General features: G+C 40.2%; 1 protein-coding gene across 3 annotated transcripts in view; it reads right to left on the bottom strand.

The window, feature by feature from the left end:
• LOC124293868 (netrin-A-like) overlaps positions 1-23,725 on the bottom strand; it is a 135,735-nt gene that overhangs the window by 66,184 nt on the left and 45,826 nt on the right. For all 3 annotated transcript variants that reach the window (XM_046736583.1, XM_046736585.1, XM_046736586.1), the window contains exon 2: positions 2,596-2,784. In XM_046736583.1, coding sequence (XP_046592539.1) covers positions 2,596-2,784 — 189 coding nt within the window. The remainder of the gene's footprint in view (positions 1-2,595; positions 2,785-23,725) is intronic.

Raw genomic sequence — 23,725 nt, 5'->3', positions numbered from 1 at the left:
TGTTCTATTATTTTTTTTTTGCTTCTTCTATAACCAAACCGCTGAAAATTTTCCCTTAACATTATCAAAACTTGTTAAATTTCAACTTGTTAAAATTCTATGTTCAAAACGACGAAAGATTTCGAAAATCAGCACATAGTATCTCTAATTATTTACCTTTCCCTTTTTTTATTTCGTTGAGATAAGAAACGAACAGCAAGGAATAAGAATAAGAATTAAAAAAAAAGGGGGGGATTGCATACCAGTAATCGAGACAACCTCGTTACGATGCGACGCGTCGTTTTCTGAGTAAGTTGGCAGCACAGAAGTTCGCACGAGAATTTTGTACTATTGTATAATATCTATATCAGTTATCTACACATTGTACACTCATCTACAGGGCGCGATGAAAAGAAAGATCTTATCTGCATTCGTGACCGAGACTTTGGTTCGAATCGAAGCCTGAATAATTTTTATCGAACACTCTGTAGACGCCGAGACGTTTTGCGGTTAAGTTCCAAGCCGCACGGGTGTTTCGTTCGCACAGGTGAGTAAAAAATGAAACAAGTTGATAAAAAAAAAAAAAAAAAAACTAACGGAAAGGAAAAAAGAAGGATCTACAGACGCCCATCTTCGTGGGTACTACCTTGAGGTATTCTTGCTTCTGTTTCTCATGGCCTTTTTGTTGATCTCTCTTTCTTTCTTTCTTTCTACATACACGAGCTAAGATATCGATTTTCATTTCGAATCGTTTTAAAATGGTTAAAAATCGAGAATCTTTGTTCGATTACAGTCTGCAATTAGTCATTTTATTCAGAAGACTGGAGTTGTCTACAACTCCAATGAAAGACTTTATATTCGCCACATTAGAATCTTCAAATATTTTATTTTTCACAACTACTCGTGACATCGATTTTTATCGGCATATATCGATATTATGTCGGCTATTTAAAAAAAAAAATATTGAAATTGAAAACTTATAAATGACGATTTTTATGGCTATCACGGAGTTGAAACTGACCGAATTTACAAAACTTTCAACTATGTACTTCAAATCGATTTTACATTAAAAAAGAATCAATACCAAACGTCTCATTCATAAATTGAGTGCTTATTTTTCTTGTATTGTTGGGTAAATCATCGTATTTTACGAATACGTCGAAAAAAATGCTTTATGAATTGAAATTAATGATATTTCAGTAAAAAAACAAGTAGTCAGAACAATAATATGTGTTATTAAATGACACCACATCAATTTGGCATCTCGCCATATTTGATCGACATATTTGGTGAAATAAACAATTTTTTTTTTCATCCTCACAAATGTGATTACTCAAACCAAATCTGCGACCATTTCGTAACTAAATTACCCAAATGTATTTATTGATATCCACTCACCGACGTCCTGACATGCCTGAATACGCGTATTATGCAACACGTGCAATGGGATCTTTCATAGGTATAAACTCATGGTCCCGTCGACGTGTAGACGCTTCGCGTGGGCGATGTCATTCCCGCATATTATAAGCACGCATATAGTTCTCTTAAAAGCCTTACATATAAGGCCGTAAATAAATTCCCTTACGGAAGGTTGAAATAAACATAGATCTCAAAAGAAATCGGATATAACCCCCGCGTAATTTCGAAAATTTTTACCGAGCTCGTGAATGCCTCGAGGATACAATCCAATAAATTTTAAACCACGTTCAAGAATGTTGAAAACAATTTAACAACTCTCAATACAATTTTCAGTGATTTCGCGGCAGTATTTTACCGGATATCAAGAAAACCTTCAATGTTTATTACAAAAATTGGAAACGATATTATCTGCAAGTTAAAATGCGTGAATTTCGTCTTTTTTGAGATGTTTAAAAAAAAAAATATTTCAAGTAATTTTCTACAATCTCAATTCAAAGTTATGAAATAAATTTGGTACTCAAATATCAATTCCATCTGTGAATGAAATGAGCAAGGAATAGATCTAAAGTCCGGCAAAGAGAACCCAAGTTTAGCGAAAAACGCTGTATGAAAATGAGGCGATGAATCTGCAATTTGTACGGTTATGAAAGGACGGGACGAACGTGACGAAGTGGCGTGTTCTCACGTATCAAGGCATACAGGACCGATGTTCCATAGTGTACATATGGCCCCGAAGTAGAGAACCGTACATCAACAGACGAGTTACAAAATCCGTGCTCTCTTAGCATAGTCGTTATTGTAGTTGTGTCGAGAATTAACGACGCCCCGCTAACCATGAGAGAATATTTGCGCTTCTGTGTCCGTAAACTATACCGTTTATTTAAGTTATTACGTGAAAAGCTTATGGGAGTCTGGAAGGAGTGAAGAGGATATTACATCGCACAGAAAAGCGAGAATACACGGCGTGCTTGCAGGCGAAAAGCGTGTCGTTCCGCCGCTTTTCGCTAATCGCATATACGTACCTGTTTGAAAGGCACGGAAACCGAAGAGCGCGGCATCGAGGCGGGAAGATGAAGGAGTAAGTCGGACGAAAAGCGAGGAGAACTGAGATATTGGAAGCGACGAATTCCGTCGTCTAACGAGTCTGACGGCGAGCTGGGCGGAGTGAATTATACCGGAAATAGGAGGGTTACTCACGTTTGCAGGCCTTCCGATGGGTGATCGGTCTTGCCGGGTCTCTGTAGTAGCCTTCTCTGCAATAGTGACAGTGTCTGCCGGCCGTGAAGTGTCGGCACTGAAGACAAACGCCGCCGCTGACGCGACCCGACAGCTTGTAGAGTTCCATGTTGAATCGGCACTTTCGCGCGTGGAGGTTGCAGTTGCAGGCTGAAACGGAAAGGAGGTTCGTCAGTTCGATACGACGTGAAATCTTGGTCGAGTTCATCCCAAACTTCCCGAAATGCTTTCAAACCAATTTACTGGATAAAAACCTTCCGTACGACAGTTGGAAACGGTAATTCTTGAGGATCGACCCGTTGAATTGTTTGATTCAAAAGTTGGGAAAAGAGAAACAGCCGTTTAAAATATCTCTGGCAATGTTACATGCTCCAAACACAGCGGCCGCGAGTGAAACAACGTCTTTACAAAATGATAGAGGTGACTGAGCAGATTCGAAAAGCACAAGCTGTGATATCAACAATTCCAGAAAACTTTTTTTAATTGGAAATTAATCGAATTACTAGAATTATTAGAAGTAATCATATACACGACACCAAAGTTTGAACAAAGGGAACACTGATCAAAGAACTTTTACTCAAATTGTTGATATCTTTGTTCGTATTATTCGAATTTGTTCCAAATCGCTTGTATTAATCACATATTTTTTATAATCTTTCGTATTTATTGTATCGTGTTTTCTCTGTTATCTCTTTGCTATCTCTATGTATTCTCTGTAATTTATGTAATCTTCCCGTAATCCCTGTAATTTTTTTAATCTCTGCAATTTTTGTGAATTTTTGTGAATTTTTGTAATCCTTATAATTTCTGTAGTCGTTGGTAAGCTTTGTAACTCCTGAAATCTTTTGTAATCGTTGAAAATTTTGTAATTTTTTGCAATCTCTGTAATCGTTATAATCGATTTGTCATCTTTGTGATTGTGATCAGTGTCTCGTCATTTTTGCACAATGATTAACACCTCGTTATTAACACGAGACAAATAACATTATTCATTCACTGAGAGTCTAAACTCTGCGAAACAAGTTTATCAGTAAATCTTTACGAGACCGTTTAGCTGTCCGATAAACTTGAAAGCCGAGAAGTCGAGCCACCCTCGAAGCTCTCAGCATTTCTTTAATCTCGACACTGACCGACTCGTGAGTATCGTTACACTAACCAGTGTTCAAATTTGTGGTTAAAAACAATCATCCGAGGCGTATAGGAAGCTCGTTAGTATACGGAGCGTCGGACTGTTCGCTTTGTAAAGCGCGCGTTCCTCAATCGTTCTTCTCCGAGACACTGTCTTTCCTCGAGCAAAGTGCAAACAGTGCGAGCTACACCCATCCGGTTCTTGGCTCTCTGTCATCACAGCCCAGCGAAGAAGAAGAAGAAGAAGAAGAAGAAGAAGAAGAAGAAGAAGAAGAAGCTGCCTACGCGGGCCGGTTCATTATCATGTTTGATTTACGACGGTCGAGAGGGTGCTCCTCTAACGAAAAGTCAATATTTGCTGGATTAGTTGCGATATCTGTACAGGCCTCGATCAATCGGAGACTGTGCCAGTCGACAGCTCCTCGACTCTCCCGACTTCGATCTATGAAATTATAACAACAACCCGACGGTAAACGGCTCCCTCGAGTTATTAATAGGTCATTTTTTTCTGCCACTAATAACGGATCATCCGTTTCAAATTCCTAGAGGATGTATTTTTCTGATTATACCGGCAGGGTCCAACCTGAGAGCTGGAAGACAGTAGAAGCGGACCAGACGGAACATCTCGATCAATCACCGTAATTAGTGATTTATCACGGCTTGTTACAAACTATAAAAATCGATGCCGCTCCGCTCTTTCTCCGATCACTTTCGGTCCAGCAAAGAGACGCGGCGTGACTAAAAGGAGTCGGAACTCTCGCGCAAACCAGTCAGTCCGTGTATCAACACCGGAATACATATTCGAAGGATCGATACCCACCAATTTCAAGCACCTATTCAACATGCCGTAATGCGTCTAATTCTAGCCTATCGAATACCGATTACCAAATGATTCCACCGAAGAATCGATCCGAACAATTATCACGGCTTCACGTCAAAATAATTGTTCAGCACGAAGTTTAAAAACGTTGTGCAATAAACTTTACGATAATTCGACAATCTTTTAACTGATCACGTGTGTTGGCAGTATTGATCTGAAACGGATGTTCGTTGGTAGTATCAGGTTTAGTAGTGGTGGCAGTTTCTTTTGAAAAAACTAAACTTTAACCATTGACAGTTAAATGTTTCATGCGATTATTCTAAGAGCAAAACTGTATTGGAACTTTTTCTTCTTCGATCGTTCCGTCGTCAAGTATGTATCAACAAGAATATTAGAAACAGGGATAAAAAAAATACTGTCACTAGATAATTCAATGGGAAATAACAGAGTCCAGCACAATTTTGCCGTCAGGATGATGGTTCCGAAGATTAGATTTGTCAAAGTTTGTTTCCGGAACTTGAGAAATCTTGAAGATCATCATTCTAAATCCGTCGAGTGTGTCGAACCCCTTGAAATGAATTTACCGAACTACCTGCAAGGGTCGAGAGGTCGGAAATGGGTTAACTCGACGGTTAAGGGCGGGAAGGAAACGGGTAAACGGTAAAGTGTGAGGTGTCCGAATGAGCTTTTCGTCGTATATAGGTGATACCTAATTCCTGAAGTAGATTGCCCGGCATAGTCCAGCCGGAGAGAGACTGGATGTAAAAGCGACGAGGAGAGAAGACCGAGTGGATTCTCTCTCTCTCTCCCGAAGATTCCCAGGGGAACAATCAGCGTAACACAGCCGCTTCGTTGCAGGGCTCAGCGTCAACGCGGTGTGGGATTACATTTGCAAATTGAGACCTGAACTGGAACTATCCTCTAATTACACGTCACTCGAGCAGGCTTTGCCCGGGTTTAATTCCTCTGTGTTCCAACAACATGCGGTGGACGTCGCACCCCGGAATGTTTTCGGCCTTGGTATTATATACAGTACACTACAATACTCTCGAGTGTTTTCGGCTACTGGTATAAAGTTTCGCAATGGTCGGGGGGAGGGAAAAGGGCGCGACACTTTCGCTTTTCATTTGCCCCGGTAAAATCCGGCGAGCTTCTGGTGATTCGTGGATCGAAACAACCTTTACATCACACGGCTTGAGTTTCTGGTCACGTTGGAATCCTGTTGGCTCGTTAAGACAAAACGCCCCTTAGATAAGGTGCCGAGGGTGTCGGGATCTCCGAGGGAGGTCTCCCTAACCATAAAACAAACCTGCCACCAAGCCTCCGCACCTCGCGTCTACACGCCTCTACAGTCTACCCTCAAAAATTAACCGAGAAATACCCTCGTGGAATCTTATAACAGTTGGATACTACGGTAAGAAGTCCCGGGGAGTCGGAACTCAACTCGGTTCACGAAGCGTATGCGCCGTAACTGAGAAATCTTGGGTGACACTAGAGTGACTTCACGTCGAAAGAGAAAAGAACACCTTTTCTGGCTTCTACTCAGTTTAGAGCTAACTTTCGGGACTATTTTCAGAGCCCGACAAATAACGTGGATAAATTATGAAGGACAGGGTAACAACTCTCTGAAGACAGAGGATCCGATTCACAACTCAGGAGATGAACAATACCGCGGTGGCGGTGGGATTTCTGGAAGGAAGAAGCGTCGACGTAGCAGGAATCGAACAGGATTTTTGTGTTGTATTCGACGTCGAATCGTGACCAAAAATTTAACCGTTCGAAACTTTGTCGCGAATTAGAAATGCCGTGTAGCCCGGAACGCGTGAGAAGAAGATGATGGAGAAAATGGTGTAGAAGAGATGCACCGGAGGACTGAAGCGTAAATAAGCTATTAACGGCACAGGTGTTCTCTTCCCCTGTTCTCTTCTCTTACGGTCAACCCACGCACTCTCGACCCACACGTACGTGCATTAATAAATTACCCGAGGCGTCTTGAACGCTGCCGTCGGTAGATTTCTCCGGAAACCTGGTACTGGATGAGACATTGGACCAAGGTCACGACCCTGTAATCCAACTCTCGAAGGGCGAATCGAGGCCCAATCCATTTAATTGATTACACAGCTGCAGAGTTCGTCAAGGGTTGCGGTGCACTTTTCTACGAACGGATTTGATCTTCGCGGACAGTTTCGGCTCCGATCACAATGACCCTTCGGACTTTTTTATCGCCGGAGACACCGAACAGCACCAGGTTTAACGTGAATGCCTATACCAGACCTCGAGTAGCAGAAGAAGAAGAAGAAGATACGGAGGAGAAGAGGTGGAGGGAAAGAGACGGGCCACCAACGAAGCTCTGGAGATATCAGAATCCGTGGTACCCCTTCTGGACCCAGGTGCAAAGCGAACTGTCTCTTCACTCTCCGTTGCCTCTCGTTCTCTCTAGCGGTTGTATCGGTGAAATTAATTAATTTCAACCTTATCTCGGTATAAATAATTGGCGCTAATTTGTGGAGAGATTATTATGACAAGATGGCGGAGGGAGAGGGGACCACGGCCCACGTGCAGAGAGGAACCATGCGCGAGTGGGAAAAAAAAACGCCTGACCCGGTAATTAAGCCGATCTTAAACGAGTAATTTGTACGAGATTTCCCACAGTCGAGATAAAATTCTTCGTTTCGATGCGAAGAAGAGGGAGTGAGGGAAAGGAGGGGAGAGAAGGGACCAGAGAGTCCCCTGAGCGTTCGGTGGTGAACGTCTCGGAAGCCCGGAGAAGAGAGGAAGAGGCTATGCAGGTTCGATTAATTATTCCGGACACATCGTGCGGGCCGTTTAAAATTAAAATCAGTTCATTAACCGGTGCTACGTGGAATTTTTCCTTAATTTGGTATCTACGAGGTCCCAGCTTCTAATGGGGCGTATCCCTGAAGAGTTTGCTTTGTAACGCGTCCCACGTATGCAGGGACACACATCCAGATACCGCTGCGCTCGTCCGGATAAATTTCAACCAAACATCGCTCGAGCCAAAAATTTCGAACATTACTGTTGCGACTACCTGGATTCCGGGCCCAGTACAACCCTTGTAAATAACTTATCTCGGGATACTGTCCGACGGTGATCAGGGATGCACCTGCACTGAGAATCCTCGAACACACTCTATTACTGCGTTGCAGATACTCATCGGTGATCCGTTTTGTGCGAAAGAACCCGTTAATTATATCTGACTCAGTAATTCGCCCGAAACAGGCTACAGCGTTGCTTTTTTTGTGTCGCCGCTGCTTCACTAGCTACAGAAAATAAATTCACCGTTGATTTCAGACGTAGCTTGTGCCGATGATATTGAGAGCGTAGCAAGTATCAATATCCAAACGAAGGGATTACAAAATAAGTACTGAACAAACGCACGTGAAGTTGATCAAGTTCATTTTGGTCAAACGATCTCCCATCAACGCGAAGACACAAAAACAGCTCAATTACCGATAACTTTACTGACAACGCGTTGTTCTGCTTTTTTATAAACGAAGTAACCGAAGGCATTAATTTTCTGGTAAAAGTTATCAAAACTGAATTCAGTTGTCAATTCTGAACCTCTATTTCTTGGGTTATTTTCAATTGAGCACTTTTTTACCGAACTGTACGCCTGATAAGTTTTGCCTCTTTCTCTAGCTAACTCTAACCACTTTTCTTCATCCATCCTTTTTACACTTTTTACAGATTTACTATCTCGTCGCGAGATGCATGCCTCGTTTATTTCCGACAATATAAAACGGTTTAATCGAACCGTCCTTGATGCGAAATTAACCAGCTATCAGCTCGGACAGATCTTAACTGTCGTATTGGAAACTTTGAACGAATATTGGAAGAACTTGAGGCCGCATCAGACTGCATCCGAGATTCAATATTATCGGTAAATCGATCCTTGAACATATCGACAGCTTCAGTAGTGAAAAGAAAACCCAGTGGGTTGGAGAGTTCATGAATTCAGATAACTTCACGTGGTTTCAGGTAACTTAAAGTGACTTTTTCCAATCACTAGTTCCCAATCATATTTCCACCTGACTTCGAGGATGTCAGAATTTTTATCAGAGTTATTATGTATTATAATAGCCGGGTGGAAAAGGTTCTACCGAATTCCCGACATGTTTATTATTCTCGAGAGTTGCTTGGACACTGTTTCAAATTTCCACTCCAGAATGTTCAGATTCATTCGATACGCAAATACCGTATCATCCAAATCGTGGAAGGTAAGCGGTTCGAGAATGAAATTAAAACGAATGGAAAATACGGCATAATGAAGGGGGAAGAAAATCGAGTGTACATAAATATAAATTACTCGGATAGAGGGACGCGTGCAGCTGCGGTACACCGTACTGAAATCTCGTAACGGTGATTAATAGACCTTGGATCGTGAGGTACTATCGGTACAAGTTGCCTCACCTCACCTCGCGTGTATGAAATACGTTCGGATCTCGGTCCTTTTTCCCTTTTTTCGTCTCTGCTGTGACCGGCATATCCGAGTCATGGACCAAACCATTTCGAACTGTAACCACCGACATCGCCATAAGCCATTATCATACCGCAGTCCAAGGCCTAGCCGTATTTGACAATGCTCAAGTGAAAGCAGCGCGATAAAACGAGCGTTAGATTTTGATCTAATAACCAGGGTGAGGCTGTGTTCAAGTGCTCCAAGTTACCGACGTTCACTCATATCAGAGGCAGACGAGAGCACACGCCATTAGTCACATGGCGAACCTTGCGTGATGTCGTAAACTGATTACGACGACGGCATCCCTCTTTATTTTCACGGTCATGAGACGGAGAGAAATATTCTATGGTTAAGAACGTAAGGACCCTCAAAGGATTCAGGGTTTCTTTCCACACTGCATTTCCGGTCAACGATCATGTATATATGTGTGAAAAAGTGAATGCTTCTTTCGTGTGGTACTTGACAGTAGAAAATGACAATAACGCTGCGGGTCAGGAGCAAGTAACGATTGATAGAACAAACAGCGGTCGAGTCATGCGTTACACACATGCTGGTAGAAGCGCAGATGGTATCGACTTTGAAATTATAATCCAGCGTTTATCTCTGTGGCCTTAAGGGTAATTCGGCGTACGAGTGTGTTACGTTCGGGTCTGCAGCCGGGCGTGTAACACACGCTGGACAATAGTTTCAATTAATCTCCTATAATTACGCGAATAATAAATCAGCCGATCGATATCGCAAGGCCCAGCTATACGAGGATCCAGATCGACGACCGATAACGATCGCATCGATACGTGTAATTAATTACAGAACGCCCCCGCGGTTAGATCGCCTTCGGATGACTTTCGATGAAAGCTTCAGAGAGAGCAAGACAAGGGGATCAATGAGCCGGAAGGAGTACTGAGAAAGAAGAGGAAGCGAGAGGAGAACCGCCGCGTTTTTAAAATCATATATACGAGAATTTTCATCCCATCACCGTTTCGGTGGTGTTGAAGGAGGGATGAAGAGAGCGGGTCTCTCGGCTCCCCGTTGAGTGTGTAATTAACCTCGGGTCACCCATCAGTCTTCCAGACCGAGGTCCAATCGCCAACACCTCTCGCATTGTCCGCATCTTTTTTTCCACCTCTGCTCAATTATAACCCAGGTTTCGTCGAACTATCGACGATTGGCTCAGTGCCGCGGGTCAAACTCCGAATGGTCAAGATCAAAACTGTCGCTCCATCATCGTCGAAGCTTTTGGAGCGAAGCTTCTCGACACGTGACACAAAGCTTTCGCCATTGGCCAGACCTTGAGATTCGACTATTCGGATTGATAATCCGGTGCTGCGAGAGGAAAAGGAACAGAGAAACTGGACTCGGCATGCGAAGTGGTTTGGAGTGATCGTACAGGTCGGGCTCCAAATGGTCAATAATACAACCAACGCTTGTTCACACAGAAGACTTCTGGGGTGAATCTTCTGGATATTCTCCACAAATTTTCGGCCACTGACCAGACCAACGACACTTTGAACTTTGACCATTTGGACTGTTCTTAGCATGCGAAGTGGTTTGAAGAGACGCTGTAGGTCGAATTCCGAACGGTCAAGATCGAAACTATGACTTGATATTCGAGAAAATTTTTAGAGTAACCCTTCTCGACACCCTACACAAATTTTTCGCCATTAACCAGACGTGAACTACTTACAGTTTTGACCATTTGGACCGATGATCCGGCACTGCAAGAGTAAAGGGAACAGAAGAGCCTTAGCTCAGCATGCGAAGTGGTTTGAAGTGACCCTGGAGGCCAAGGACTGGAACGAAATGCGCGAAATTGACGAGATGGTGTGACGAATCTATTGTAGTAGGTACGTAGTGTGATTGACAGGGGTACGCGGCGCAGGTTCACGCATGGTGACAATCGGAACGAAATTCGAACTGCGCAGTGCTCGACGAAATGATTCGAGTCGCGTTCTTGAACGCTGCAGAGAGTTGTGCTGGACTCGATCAACTTTGCGTCCATTAAGCCTGTCAACGAGTCTGCATCGATCAAATTATACAGCCACATATTTTTGAGGGGCCTGAAGGCGGCTCGAGTGGTGGCCTGATAGATTCCCGCGCACGTACTTGACACACATTTTTTTTTTTACTGCCCGGTGTAATCGACTCGGAGTCGAAAGGGCCGAGCGTTAATTACGAGTGAATTGCAACCCAGGTGCTTCCGGGCTGTAAGAAATGAAGAAAAAAAACCGTGGCTCCTTGTACGAAAGTGAGATTATTCCAAACAGACGTTGGCATGGACCAATTTTATAACCAGCGTCCAATCAGGTGGCCGGAAATTGATCTGCTACACGTGAGTGATGATTATCGTCATGGGAAATATTACGGATTTATAACTCCGGTCCCGTAATATCTTTCCCGAACGGGCGTGTGCATCGATCGTAAAATTATTATATCAAAGATGTTTCAAAAGCGCTGATATTTCTCACCGGAGACGATCGAGCATCCGGAAAAAAAATCCAGCAGAAGCTCTCGGGCTTTTAGCTCTACCATTTTTATGTGTCAACGAAATCCGGCCGAGAGTCGTGATTAGCGGTACCTACGTAGCTTTTAAACGAAGAGGAAAAATCAATTAAATTAAAAGGGACGCTCGGGTGAAATTCGACCCATCTTGAATTTATTTACTACAACGAAAGAACGTAGGTGTTGCGAGAAATGCGGAGCCACTGTTTCGCCTACTTTCATCTAAAAAATTAGGCATAATTCGGGATACACCCTTTATTGAGAAATATATTAGGTGAGATAAAAATTATAAATGAAATATTGAGAAGCAAGACATCTCTTATTGTTAGCATAGAGTAAACTAAATTTTGAAACTCATAAATTCCAACGATAAAAGCATAATGGTCGATAATTTTTAAATACTTAGATTTATGCAAAGTTTTTTAACATTTCGATTTCTATTGGATGTATTTACAAAAAAAAAAAACCTGTTCCACTGGAATTTTAAACTTCAACAATTAGATTTCGGAATTGAAAAAACGACACATTGATCTGATCTTTCTACAGTTTGAAAAAAAATTCAAATTCGTTTATTATAATTTAAGGTGTAAAAATTTTCACCTTGTTAAGGAGATGAAGAAAAAAAAATGAATTCAGTTTAATCCCAATTTCAGTTTTACTCTGCAAATATTGATTCTATAAATTTTTGACTTGATCAATAATTTCACCTGTCTAATTTATTCTCACTTAATCAGTTACGCTTCAACGTTCGTTTATTTCAGAAACGATCAAACGATTACAAAACAGATAACTTTCAATCATTATAAAACCGTGTAAGAAAGTAAATATGTCTTTCCATTATCGACGCAGTGAGAAAAGAAGCTGATTAAGTGCGTGCAGTTTTCTATCAGCCAAAAATTTTAGCACACATGTACGTACGTATAACATGTATTATACATATGTATAGGTATGGCTTACGCAGCGGACGTTGCAGAGGAAATTGTTTTGGAGGAAAGAAAACATCGGCGATGCTATAGATAGACGCGGCAGTGGTTTAGGGTCGAGGGTATATAATGCGACGGGTAGGAATAAGGAATTCGCAATAAAAAATAACAAGGAGAAAAAAGATCCCGGGAGGAGAGGAGAAATATGCTCGTCGTCCCGGCATCGACTATCTTAGGACATCATCTCAAACGGTTTGACTTTAAGAAGGTTCGCCTACTGCGCGGAAAATAAAGGAACAAAGAGAGAGATCGAGAGAGAGAGAGAGAGAAAGAGAGAGAGAGAGAGAAAGAGAGAAGTTGAGTCAAATTGCCCGGGAAGTTGGAATTGGTTCGTGCTCTTTTATTGCTTTTTTCTGATTTTTATTTTTTATTCTCTCTTCTCTTCCCTGCACCGAATAGATCAGAGTCGAGGGGATAGAAAAAGGCGACCGCGCAACCCAAATTGGGCCTGTTATAATTCAGCTCGGACCCGCCCTGTGCCCGATTTTTTACAGCTGAGTCGAAATCGAGGCGAGAAAACGAAAGGAAAATACAGGGAAAGAGTTCCGCCATTGCCGCATTCTCAGCTGCATTTTAATATGATTTTGGATTTGAATAAACAACAGAATTTGATCCACCCCCTACGGAATAGAATTCGGTGCGAATATTTTTCAGACTCTTATCAATAAATATTGTGAAAAATTTTGCATGGAAAATACAAGCCATGAGAATTTTTTTTTTTTTTTGCCACTTGTTCTAAAGAATTTCGACGATTGTAACGTAATTTTGAAAATAATTTCTACATTTAAACGTCGCGGTTAATTTCAATTTTGTTTAAGGAAAAGTGTGACAATTTTACAGATTGAAAACTGAGATATGTGACTGATTGAAATTTACTGGAACGTCTTCGATCTCCGAAACGTGTGCGAAAATTTTTTACATCGAATCGATACATGAGAAATACCGGTTTCCAAATTTCTTATTGTTTATACAATATCCGAATCAAAGTTGAGAGTTTAAAAAGTTCTGAAAGATAAAATCAAGATGTATGAGCGAAGAAAAACAAAAAAAATACAAGTCAACAAACGAAGAATAGCGCGTGGCGTATTTCGAAAATTGACTTTCAGGAAGCAGTTTGAAACTGTAATACGTGGACGCCTTAAAATTTAGACAGGGATACGATTCGAGTCGACGTTCTAACGCAGACAAAAGGTAAATTCGTGAGCGTATTTCTAACGTATCTTTTTTTTCTTTCTCTCATTCTCTTTTTCCTCCTTATTTTTCAACGCATATACACACACGCATGCGATACCGCGTGTAATAGACGTGGCGCGGTGCGGCGCGACTGGAGAGAGAGTCTTGCGCATTCGTTTGCCCAGAGTAAACACATGACTCTCCATTCATTAAACACAATGATACAGAGACCCAGGAGCGTCGCAAGGGAAGGACGCTCTTCAAGCATATATACATATACATTAACATGCATATAACATCATATACACCGCTGGTGGATATATTTTTTCTGTCAGTTTTGTAGGGATAGTCAAACAAGCACGGAAGAACTGCAAGCCCTTACGTTGATAATGCCGCAACCAGCCGGGCTAAGAGATCTGTCTTTCATTTTTATATCGGAATTCGTTCGAGCCGAGAAGAAAATATAGAAATTTAAACTACGAGTACAGGAATCCAGGTGAAAAAAAAAAAAAAACTTCGCTTCGCTTCGTAGGAAGTCACATATGTTTCAACACGATGGCTCAATAAATAAATAAACATTCTATGAAAATTGTTTAAATGATTCTGAACAACGTAAATATTTCAAACAATTTTAGTGTATAATCGGTTCACGAACAAAATGAGGATCGAATTAGAGAAATAGCGATTTTGGCTTGTTTAAAAAAACTGAGATATAATTTAACCTTGTTTATAAAATGATCCAATAACTGAATTTCATGAGCTTGACTTTGCGGCTATAAATATATTTCGAAATTTATAATAGATACCGTTGATAAAATTCAAGTCAACCAAACCTCAGTTTCACTTTTCAAACCTCGATTCGATCGTATCTTTATTTGCTTGATTTTCAAATCGACTACAAGGCTCTTCAATTATTAAACCAGGTCAAAATTCCCGCGTCGCCGAGTTGCGCGCGCGCTCACGCGGGAATTTCAATTTCCCGCAAAGTGAACCGGCGCCGACGAGATTCCGACGTGTCAAAATTGACACTCGCGGTGGCTTTCAGGCACCGAACTATATGACGAAGAATAAAAACAGAGCGAGAATACCTGCGGAGGTCCGACTAGCGTGCTAAATCGAGCGTTAAATATGTTTTAAATTGAAGCGAGTAGTCGGAGCGGCCGGCGCAATATGAGCACTCCGTTTACCGGGTGTAATAAAAAGGAAACAAGACGAGGGAGTAAGATTCCAGTCCACGATATGTACTCGGCTCGGCCCACTTATGGGTGGGTGGGCCTCCCTCTCTCTCTCTCTCTATCTCTCTATGTATACATATATACATATACATACGTACATACATATATACATATATATATATATATATCTCGCTCTCTGGATCCCTCAGCGACGATACTCCGTTCGATCTGTCAATCCGCGGGGTTTGATTTATCGCTGCATCACGTGGGCCTGTCAGTTGGCACTCAGGAGGAATAGAGGATTGAGGAGAGCCGAGTGGGGAGTGGAGGGTGGAGGAGAGAGACACCGAGGTTGAAAGCTCCGAAGGATGATGCGGATGATACGCGTGGCGACGGGAATCGAAACTAATCTCGTTTCGGAGAATTTCATTAGGAAATTAGCTCCTGGGTGTATAATATGAGTGTGTGTAACACACGTGTATGCGCGCACTGTTATACACACTGTTGCAGGGGGTAGGTGTCACTGCTGATTTGAGTGCCGGTAATCATTGGGGGCTACGCAGCTTGCAGTTATAGTATGTATAGCGAGCTTAATCCTCCGTCATGCAGACGAAACTTTCAGGCTGAGTTACTAATGGCAATTTAATCTTCCTCTGGATGAAATTAAGTTGGAAGAAGTTCAAATGGATATTCAATTATATGAGTACGTCTGGCCGTGAAAGAAGGCCTAACAAAATTGCTACGTTCGATTTTACCGATAAGAGAAACAATTTTAAAGCAAGATCAAGAAACATGTTTCAGAGCCTCGATCATCGGCAATCAACAACCATTTTACTGAGGGATTGTTGTATACGTATAGAATATTATTGAAACTGCAGGTTCGAAAAGCCTGAAATATTGTCAGTGAAAATGATTTTCGTTAGACAGCTTTTTCGAAAATGTAATACAACTACTATACTGTAACGAAATCTGTGTTTTAACTTTAGTGTAACAGAACTACCTCATAACGATCGAATTTATTTATATTTATTTTTTTGCTGTCTGAAATTTTCACATTACTTTTTGAGAAACAACAAAAAAAAAAAAAACTATGTACAACGCAGAATAAAATTTGGCCAGTTTTTGAAGAACCGATCTCGAATTATAATGTAAAAAATAGTCGCTATTTAATTCTCCCGTATTAATTCATGTAAAATAATTTATAATACCGTCAGCGAATTTCATGCTTGTAACAAGGTGTAAACATAACTGGCATAAAAAGTGGTTAAAATAAACATATATATAATATGTATATAAAGACGGAGATATGGAAAAAAGAAGAAGAGAAGTCGCAACATTACATAGGTGCGAGTATTTTAATGAGAGCTAAAATCAGCGAGTAAACGTCATATAAATCATCACCGCGAGGCAGTAAATTTTGCAAGCAAGGCGCTTTATTTTATGAAACTCAAATGTATAGGGTGGCTCCTGTATTTAGGGATTTAATTAAACCTCGCCATGAACTTGCGTCGGCTACACTTTGCTTGTGAACGGGGCTAAAGAAAACTTTGGCTACAGTGGCAGCGTTTATGGCTTGTAATAAAACACGGAACTATATTATTACACGTATGCATTGACAGTTCGATATATAAACACTCGCAGTGTTTCAAAACTTATTCACAATGGTAAAGAAATTCTCGACGGTTAGAAAATTTGATAAAGAAATTGCACGTCAAGATTTATAGGATTTTATAGAAAAATTTTCATTGATGTATTATTACAGTCTCGTGTTAAGATTCATAATTGTACCGAATTTGTAAACGATCCAGAGATTTTCTTTCGCATAATTCTGTTACTTTAATTTCATAGTTGAAAACATTGGCAATGAAAAAGAAAAAATCTGTGCACAGTAATGTCCTGAAAATTTTAATTATAAAGTATTTCAATTTGCCCTAACGTTCTATAAAAAATTTGTCAAAAATTGAACAGAAAATGTACGCAATAATTCAATCTGTTCAATTATTCCCCTTTATTCATTTTCCGACTTCATCTTTCTGCTGTTTCTTCTTGTAAGAAGACGAATAATCGAAGAAAAAAAATGAAAATTATCCAATGGCGTTAATGAGCTTAAAATTACAAAATTACAATCCGACGTAGAATTTCATTGGCGAAAAATTCTTTCTGTCACTAGTATAAAAATTTCACGAAAATTCTGCACAATCATAAGATTGAAAAACTGTTTTTCGTGAATAGAAATTGACGATACTGGATTTCCACAAGTACAATAAAATCAGAAATTTTTATTCGAGGAGGAAAATTTTCGGAGTCTTGCAACGTAGACGACAATTTCCATCCACAATTTTCAAAATCGCAACCCTTGAATCGAGTGATCACGCGGTATACGTGGGTGCGTTATAAGGTATCATATGTAACTCATGGTACGTACACATATATTACAGTTACCTCACGGCATGTGCGTACAAGAAGGCTGGAGAGCCCGGCAATGCAGCGGCGGCGTAACAGGGCCTTTTAATTGGCGACACTGATGATCGATGCGTAACATCATTTGCCCCCGCTGCGCAGCTCCTTCGTACCGGTAATTGTTTTAATTTTTTAATTCAAGGAGATCGATTGGCCAAATATCGATAAGTTTCACCTTGTTTTATTTCAAGATAGTAGCACGTTGACTGTTCGTCAAATTGTTGTATTCCAAAGCTGCGAAGATTTGTTTGAAACTGGGAGAGTATAAAATACAGAAATTACCAAGTAAAGCCTTGGAAAACGATACTTTGTTTCAAATCACTTCAAATTTCGTTCAAATCTAGTTATATTTGTGAAAATTTACATTTACCGATTTTTCACAAAGTCATTCGAACAAATTATCTCTTTTCTTGTTTAAGTTTTCTCAGTAATTTACCAAATTTATAAGACGCGTGACTCAGATTTGAAACAAAGAATTCACACATCTAAACTTTTTTTCACACATCAATTATCTTCTATTTTTCTAGTTTTAAAGAGATCTTCGCAGCTTGCGTACGTATATATAAAAATGTTCTCAACACCGAATGTACGATTATCAAACAATAAAAGAAAGTTCCGTTTTCTCCCGCTTCGCAATTTCCAAACTTTTCTTTCTTGTCTCTTAGACGTCGCAATTTCAAATTCAGTATCACTTGATTTTTTTTTTTTTTTTTTAAACAACATTAATAAATTTCACCGACGAGTGATTGCAGTTTAAAAAAAAAAAAAAAAACAATTCAAGTCTTCTCGAATCCATATTTTGAATAAATGGATGCAAGAGTACAAAAGTACAAAAGTAAAATGGTCATAAATGTTCCGTTAGCATCACCGAAAAGCACATTGCTGCACCGGTACGAGATTTCGGGTAAACTGGTCCCCCCCCTTTTTACCCATGACACATGACTTCCCGGGCTCGAAGAATTGGCGGTAAGGTCGCTTGTAGAGAAGCGTCGAATGCAGTAATTCCGAAGACAATAAAGGAGACCCTAAGAAAACCTAGTCCGAGAGATTTATGGATTTGTGGGCCCGCGTACCTTGTGGGAAAATCTACTCCATGTGCCATAATATGAGGCGAGAAACACGCGCGCCTATGCCAAAGCTCCGGGTTGTTGTTCCAGGCCATGGCCATGTGTCACGAAAAACGAAGCCTGTGGCGACGGGAATCCGACGTCGAACTCCGTGTGCGGTACCCGATGGAGTGTCGAAGTGCCGATTAGAATGACCCAAGGGCTGTATGTCGGAGACTCGAAAAAAAAATTACGAAAAATTTCTTCCTCTTTGAGCAGTTTTCACGATTTTTTAGTTTGATACTTCATTTTTTAACGAGGAGCGGGGTTGAGATTGTCGGAAAAAAGGGACGAAAATCTAAGTTAATGACAAGCTGTTTAACTATCTAATTGAATGATTGATTAAGGATGTGTCCAACGTACAGTCCGGTCAAAAAGTTGTGAGAAGAGAAATATGATATGTCGAAGATTTGAAAGTGCCATTGAAGTTAAGCGAGTTTGACTTAGCTGAAACGATATTCCCTCAACACAGATAAAATTGAAATACCAGCAATTTCAACGACCGTAGCACAGTTATTGATGACTTTGAAGAGATCCCATTCTCGAATCATTTCGACAACAAAAAAAAAATCGCATTTTTTGACCGATTTTAATGACCCGGAGCTCATTTTGTTCGTAAATTAAATCTTTACAAAACTACGAAAACACATCTTGAATAACTGTTGAGTTTGTTTTACTAAGGGATTGGTTTACTACTCGTCATTTATAACGATTCCACTTCACTGATCACGTTTCTTTAACCAACTGAAAATTCAAATAGAAAATAATTCTACGTAATTTACGAATAATTTGTTAGAAAATATATTCATGAATTGAAGCACGAGATGAGCTACTATTTATTAGAATTGGATAAACTATCCAAATTTGAAGTCATCAGAAGCTGTTCGACAGTGAAACGCGTTTCAGATTATTAATTATTCAACGATGTTGACAAAAGTTCACGGGACAAAATTATTTTCTGCACCAAGGTAACGTTTTTCTCATAAAATTTATCAGAACATAATTCAGTTTTTAATTCTGAACTTTATTCCTCGATTTTTACGTTTCCACAATTTTTAACCGAACTGTACACCCGTTAAATCCTCAAAACCGGTGTTGAAAAAAGACAAGTTGCAAGGTATTAATTAAAAAGAAGTTTACGAGGTCACCTCATTGAATATTATAAAATTGATCAAAAATCTGACGTATCTTGTTATAGGTGATGAAAAGATAAAAATTCTCTTAATAATTCGGACAAACCCATTTCGCAAGGATTGAGCTAAAGCTCTCTCGTTTTTTCCCTCCACGAGGCACGAAGGAACTTGAGAAGAAACGAAGAAGTGGCCGATTTTCCACCGTCCCTTTTTCATCCTTCACTCCCAAGTATCCTAACGCTGATCGGAGCGCTGTCACCATTAAATTGTGGCCAATTTTCACCTTCGGAACTGAGACTTATATTAATATACTTCACTTACGGTTTTTCCCCGAAGGGAGTTTCCTTCCCAAAGATCCAAATTTATACCTGATAAAGAAAACCAATTCCTCGCCATTTTACGTAAAAATTCCTCACTCGAGACTCAATGGAAGTGGAGTGAGATTTGAGACAAATTTATACAGATTATGCGCGGAACGTTCGGAACTCGGGAACGGTCAAGAAATCCTGTAGAAATATTTCAAATACTCCGAAAATCCCTGATTTTCCCGTTTCTCGCATAACTGAAGACTAGAGCGTAAAATATGTGCAGTTTTCTTCTCTTTCTGTTCGTATTTTTAGGCGTAATGTAAAATTACGAAACTTCCTTGAAGTTGAACTATAAAATTAAATTCTTAACAAGATTTTCTACACATCGGAAATGTAAATTCTATCGTTTTTTAATCTGTTTTCCTGACGATGAAGTTTAAAATTGTTAATAAAGTTTAAGGATCGCATTGTTTCTTTGCTTCTTTCGAGTGTCTCCGTATCCATAATGCTAACTGGATGTCACACTCTCTTAATCGTTTGTAACATGATTCACAATTTTTACGATACAAAATTTAATTTTTCAGAATGTAAACATTTGTCGCGTTATCCAGGTTCAATTTTTTCCACGAGCTGTTTCACAGTTATTTGGAAACCGTTTCTTTTCTTTTACTCGTTGAAAATGAGGCATCGGCAACATTTTTATTCTCAATTATTTCGCATACTGATCGATGATATTTTTTTCTGAAATAATTACCTGAATTTCTTAAATTTTGTTTCTCGTTTTAGAATAAAATTTCCCAGCAGATTTTCAAAATCCACCGTCGATTTAAAATTCAGAAGCGTTTGAAACAATCTATTTTTCACGACATTCTCTTCATGACGTTACTCTCAACTAAACCAAACCCAACCTCGGAGCTTTTACATCGCGTTTCATGTTTCCTAATTTTCCGACTACTTCTAATAACTTTTGTCATCGAATTCGAATATTCGTAACGTTATTTGCACAGTGTTAACTGGATTTTAGACACATAATGCATACGGGGAAGCCTAAAAAAGCGAAAAATAAACGTTATTCTCTTCTGGTAAACCCAATTATCGAAGCGTTCGGTTTGAATGTTCAGTGAGGCAGCGGGACACGGTAACAAAACCCGAATATCCCGAGTCCCTCGGGTAGGTCAGGAACGAATAGAACCACCCCATTACTGGCTATTGTGAATAACAGGCTAAACTCGAAGAAACGCTGGTCCCATTCTGCCCGCGATTATTCGTCCAGAAAATCGCATGAGCTTACGGTAGGTTATAAGAGTACGTTTATTTTGTTCACCCGCTAAGTCCTGCGACACGTTTCGACACGCGCCCTGACGGTTCTCCAAATTCACTTCCGTCTTCATGCGTCCGATCGTTCAATGTCGGCATGACGAAGTGCAACCGAAGATCGAGATATTTCTTTAAACGGGCAATTTCACCGTATTAGGTTGCGCAGCTCGCCCGCAAAAAATCCTTGTACAGTTTCAAAGCTTAAGCTCTGAATAATAAAGGTACGCTTGAATTTGTACAGAAGAAGTAGAGGGCTACCAATAAAACAGTTGAGTAAATATTGTAAATTTCCGTCACTTTTCGAATCACTGTGCTCGTGCAATTCTCTTTTTCCACGCTAAGTGTAAGAGTTTTACGATAATATCCATATTTTTCACAGAAGCTAAACGAAGAACAAAGAACTAAGTTTTCTTGGCGTTAATTGAATGACATTTTACACTGATGTCATTTCAAGGGAAAAAAAATTACAGTCCAATTTGCAGAAAGTTGAGTGCAATTTTCTTCGAATAATTTACAAAGCTGCAACAAATGTTCGATTATTTTCAAACAAATGACAGTTGATACGATCGGTTTGATTAACAAAAGTTCCCAGTTTAGAAGAGAAAAGACACACGATCACTTTTGTTCTAATTTATGAATACGGTAAACAGAACAGCTACTTCTTCTGCTTGAATACAGAAACCAAGGACTTCAAAAAAATTACGTTTCTTGTTGAAATTGTATAGCTGTAATATTACTGTATACGGATCGTGGAACTGAGCAACACCGAGAATAAAAGCGTGATTCAAGACTGAAAAAAAAATTTGGAAAACGGAGGAGAAAGAAGCGAGATAAGCTTGTCGAAGAGAAAAAAAAAAGAGAAAAATAAATGAACGAAACGTCCGCGTATAATTTGGCGTTTCGTCACGTACAGCGAGTCGGAATATTTTCTACATCAACGTACATATGTATACGTCGAAATATATTATAATATAGAAGTATATTTATACCTGGGCATTGAATGCAGGTATTACACCTATGTACACATGTATATAATAATATAATGTATGCATAACTCGTACATACTTAACGACAAGATATAATACCAGCATATATTCCTGCGCAACGAAATTAAAGTTCGACACACCGAATCTCGCGTCGTTTGGATCGCTCGTCGTATTTAATGAATCGTATGTTCCGGTCATCAGATGCGCCAAGATCCTGACGCATAACCACAAGGTGTGGCCTCTGCTGCCTCGATGTAATAACCCCAGCTGCATCTCATAACGTAACCATCGGAACCAAGACTGCGCAACATACACGGTGACCTCACTTTCAACCGGACGGATGGATTTTCCAGATTTCTTTTTCTCTCGGTAGATGCGAATTTACAGCATCGGAAATACAGGTGAAACCGATGGTTTCGTAAATCAAAAGTTGTGCGAATTTTGCGGCGACTCCTCGCGATCGTTTTATCTTCATGTGTGAAACTCAAAGACGTATCATCGGATTTGTTTACGTATTTTTAGAAAAATGGAGGTGCCAGTATTCACTTGGTAATCAAACGAACGATTTCCATTATTTGACATCGTGATTGCTACCTTGTTGCGTGATTCTCGTTGATTTCCTGATTGGCTTGAATCACAGGAAATAGCGACAAATCACTAAGAACGCTGTCAAGACATCGATTTTAATAAGTAAAAATCACTTGGTGAACTAAATAAACGAAATTGCACTCGATCCGTTAGAAGTCAATAGAATGTTGATGAATCTAAAGAATTCGGGGTTTACCGCAAGACTTAACAACGGTTTCCACGACTTCCGCAATTAGGCGTGATTTCAAGTGGGTCGCAATGATTTCAGTTTTTTTTTTTCAAAAAATGTTACAATCATTTGAGTTCTTTCAATTTGAAGAAATTGATTTCTAACCGTTTAATTTACGATGTCCCATTCAAGATTGCGATTTCTTATTCCAACCTCAACGGACCGCTAAGATAATTGTCTCTCTTTCTCGCATCCCGACCGAATGACGGAAAATTATATGGCTATTCGCGATATCTTATCACGCGGAGAAAGCTCGAGGGGTTGTATCGATTTTTTCAACATCCACAAGCTCGCCAATTTTCCGCATCCTTGTCCCGTAACATCCTCCACGATGTCTCTGGGCCGAGTCGTATACCTTGTAGATTACCGCGATGTCACGGGTGTCGAAAGGGGCATTAATTCGCAACGACGCGGGACGGTTTCCGAGCATCGGGGACATGCCTCTTAAATACACGTGTATGAAATACTTACACCTCGTACCGCATCGAGGAGCGTCGAGTTTTAGACGATTATATTTTCCATCGCAAGTGGGCGTCGTTTAAGCGACCGTAATGCCCGGTGCGATGGCGTATTTACCGCCCACGAGACTCCGCTACGTATAATAAGCACAAGATGTCGTACAACGAGAGACGCAAAGTCTTAGAAATCGGCAAAAGAATCCTGGATATATCTTGATATTCGAACCAACGCGCAAAATCGAGTTTTT

Source organism: Neodiprion lecontei, chromosome 4, assembly GCF_021901455.1.
Source record: "Neodiprion lecontei isolate iyNeoLeco1 chromosome 4, iyNeoLeco1.1, whole genome shotgun sequence".
NCBI lineage: Eukaryota > Metazoa > Arthropoda > Insecta > Hymenoptera > Diprionidae > Neodiprion > Neodiprion lecontei.
This window is presented reverse-complemented; position numbering and strand designations above follow the sequence as displayed.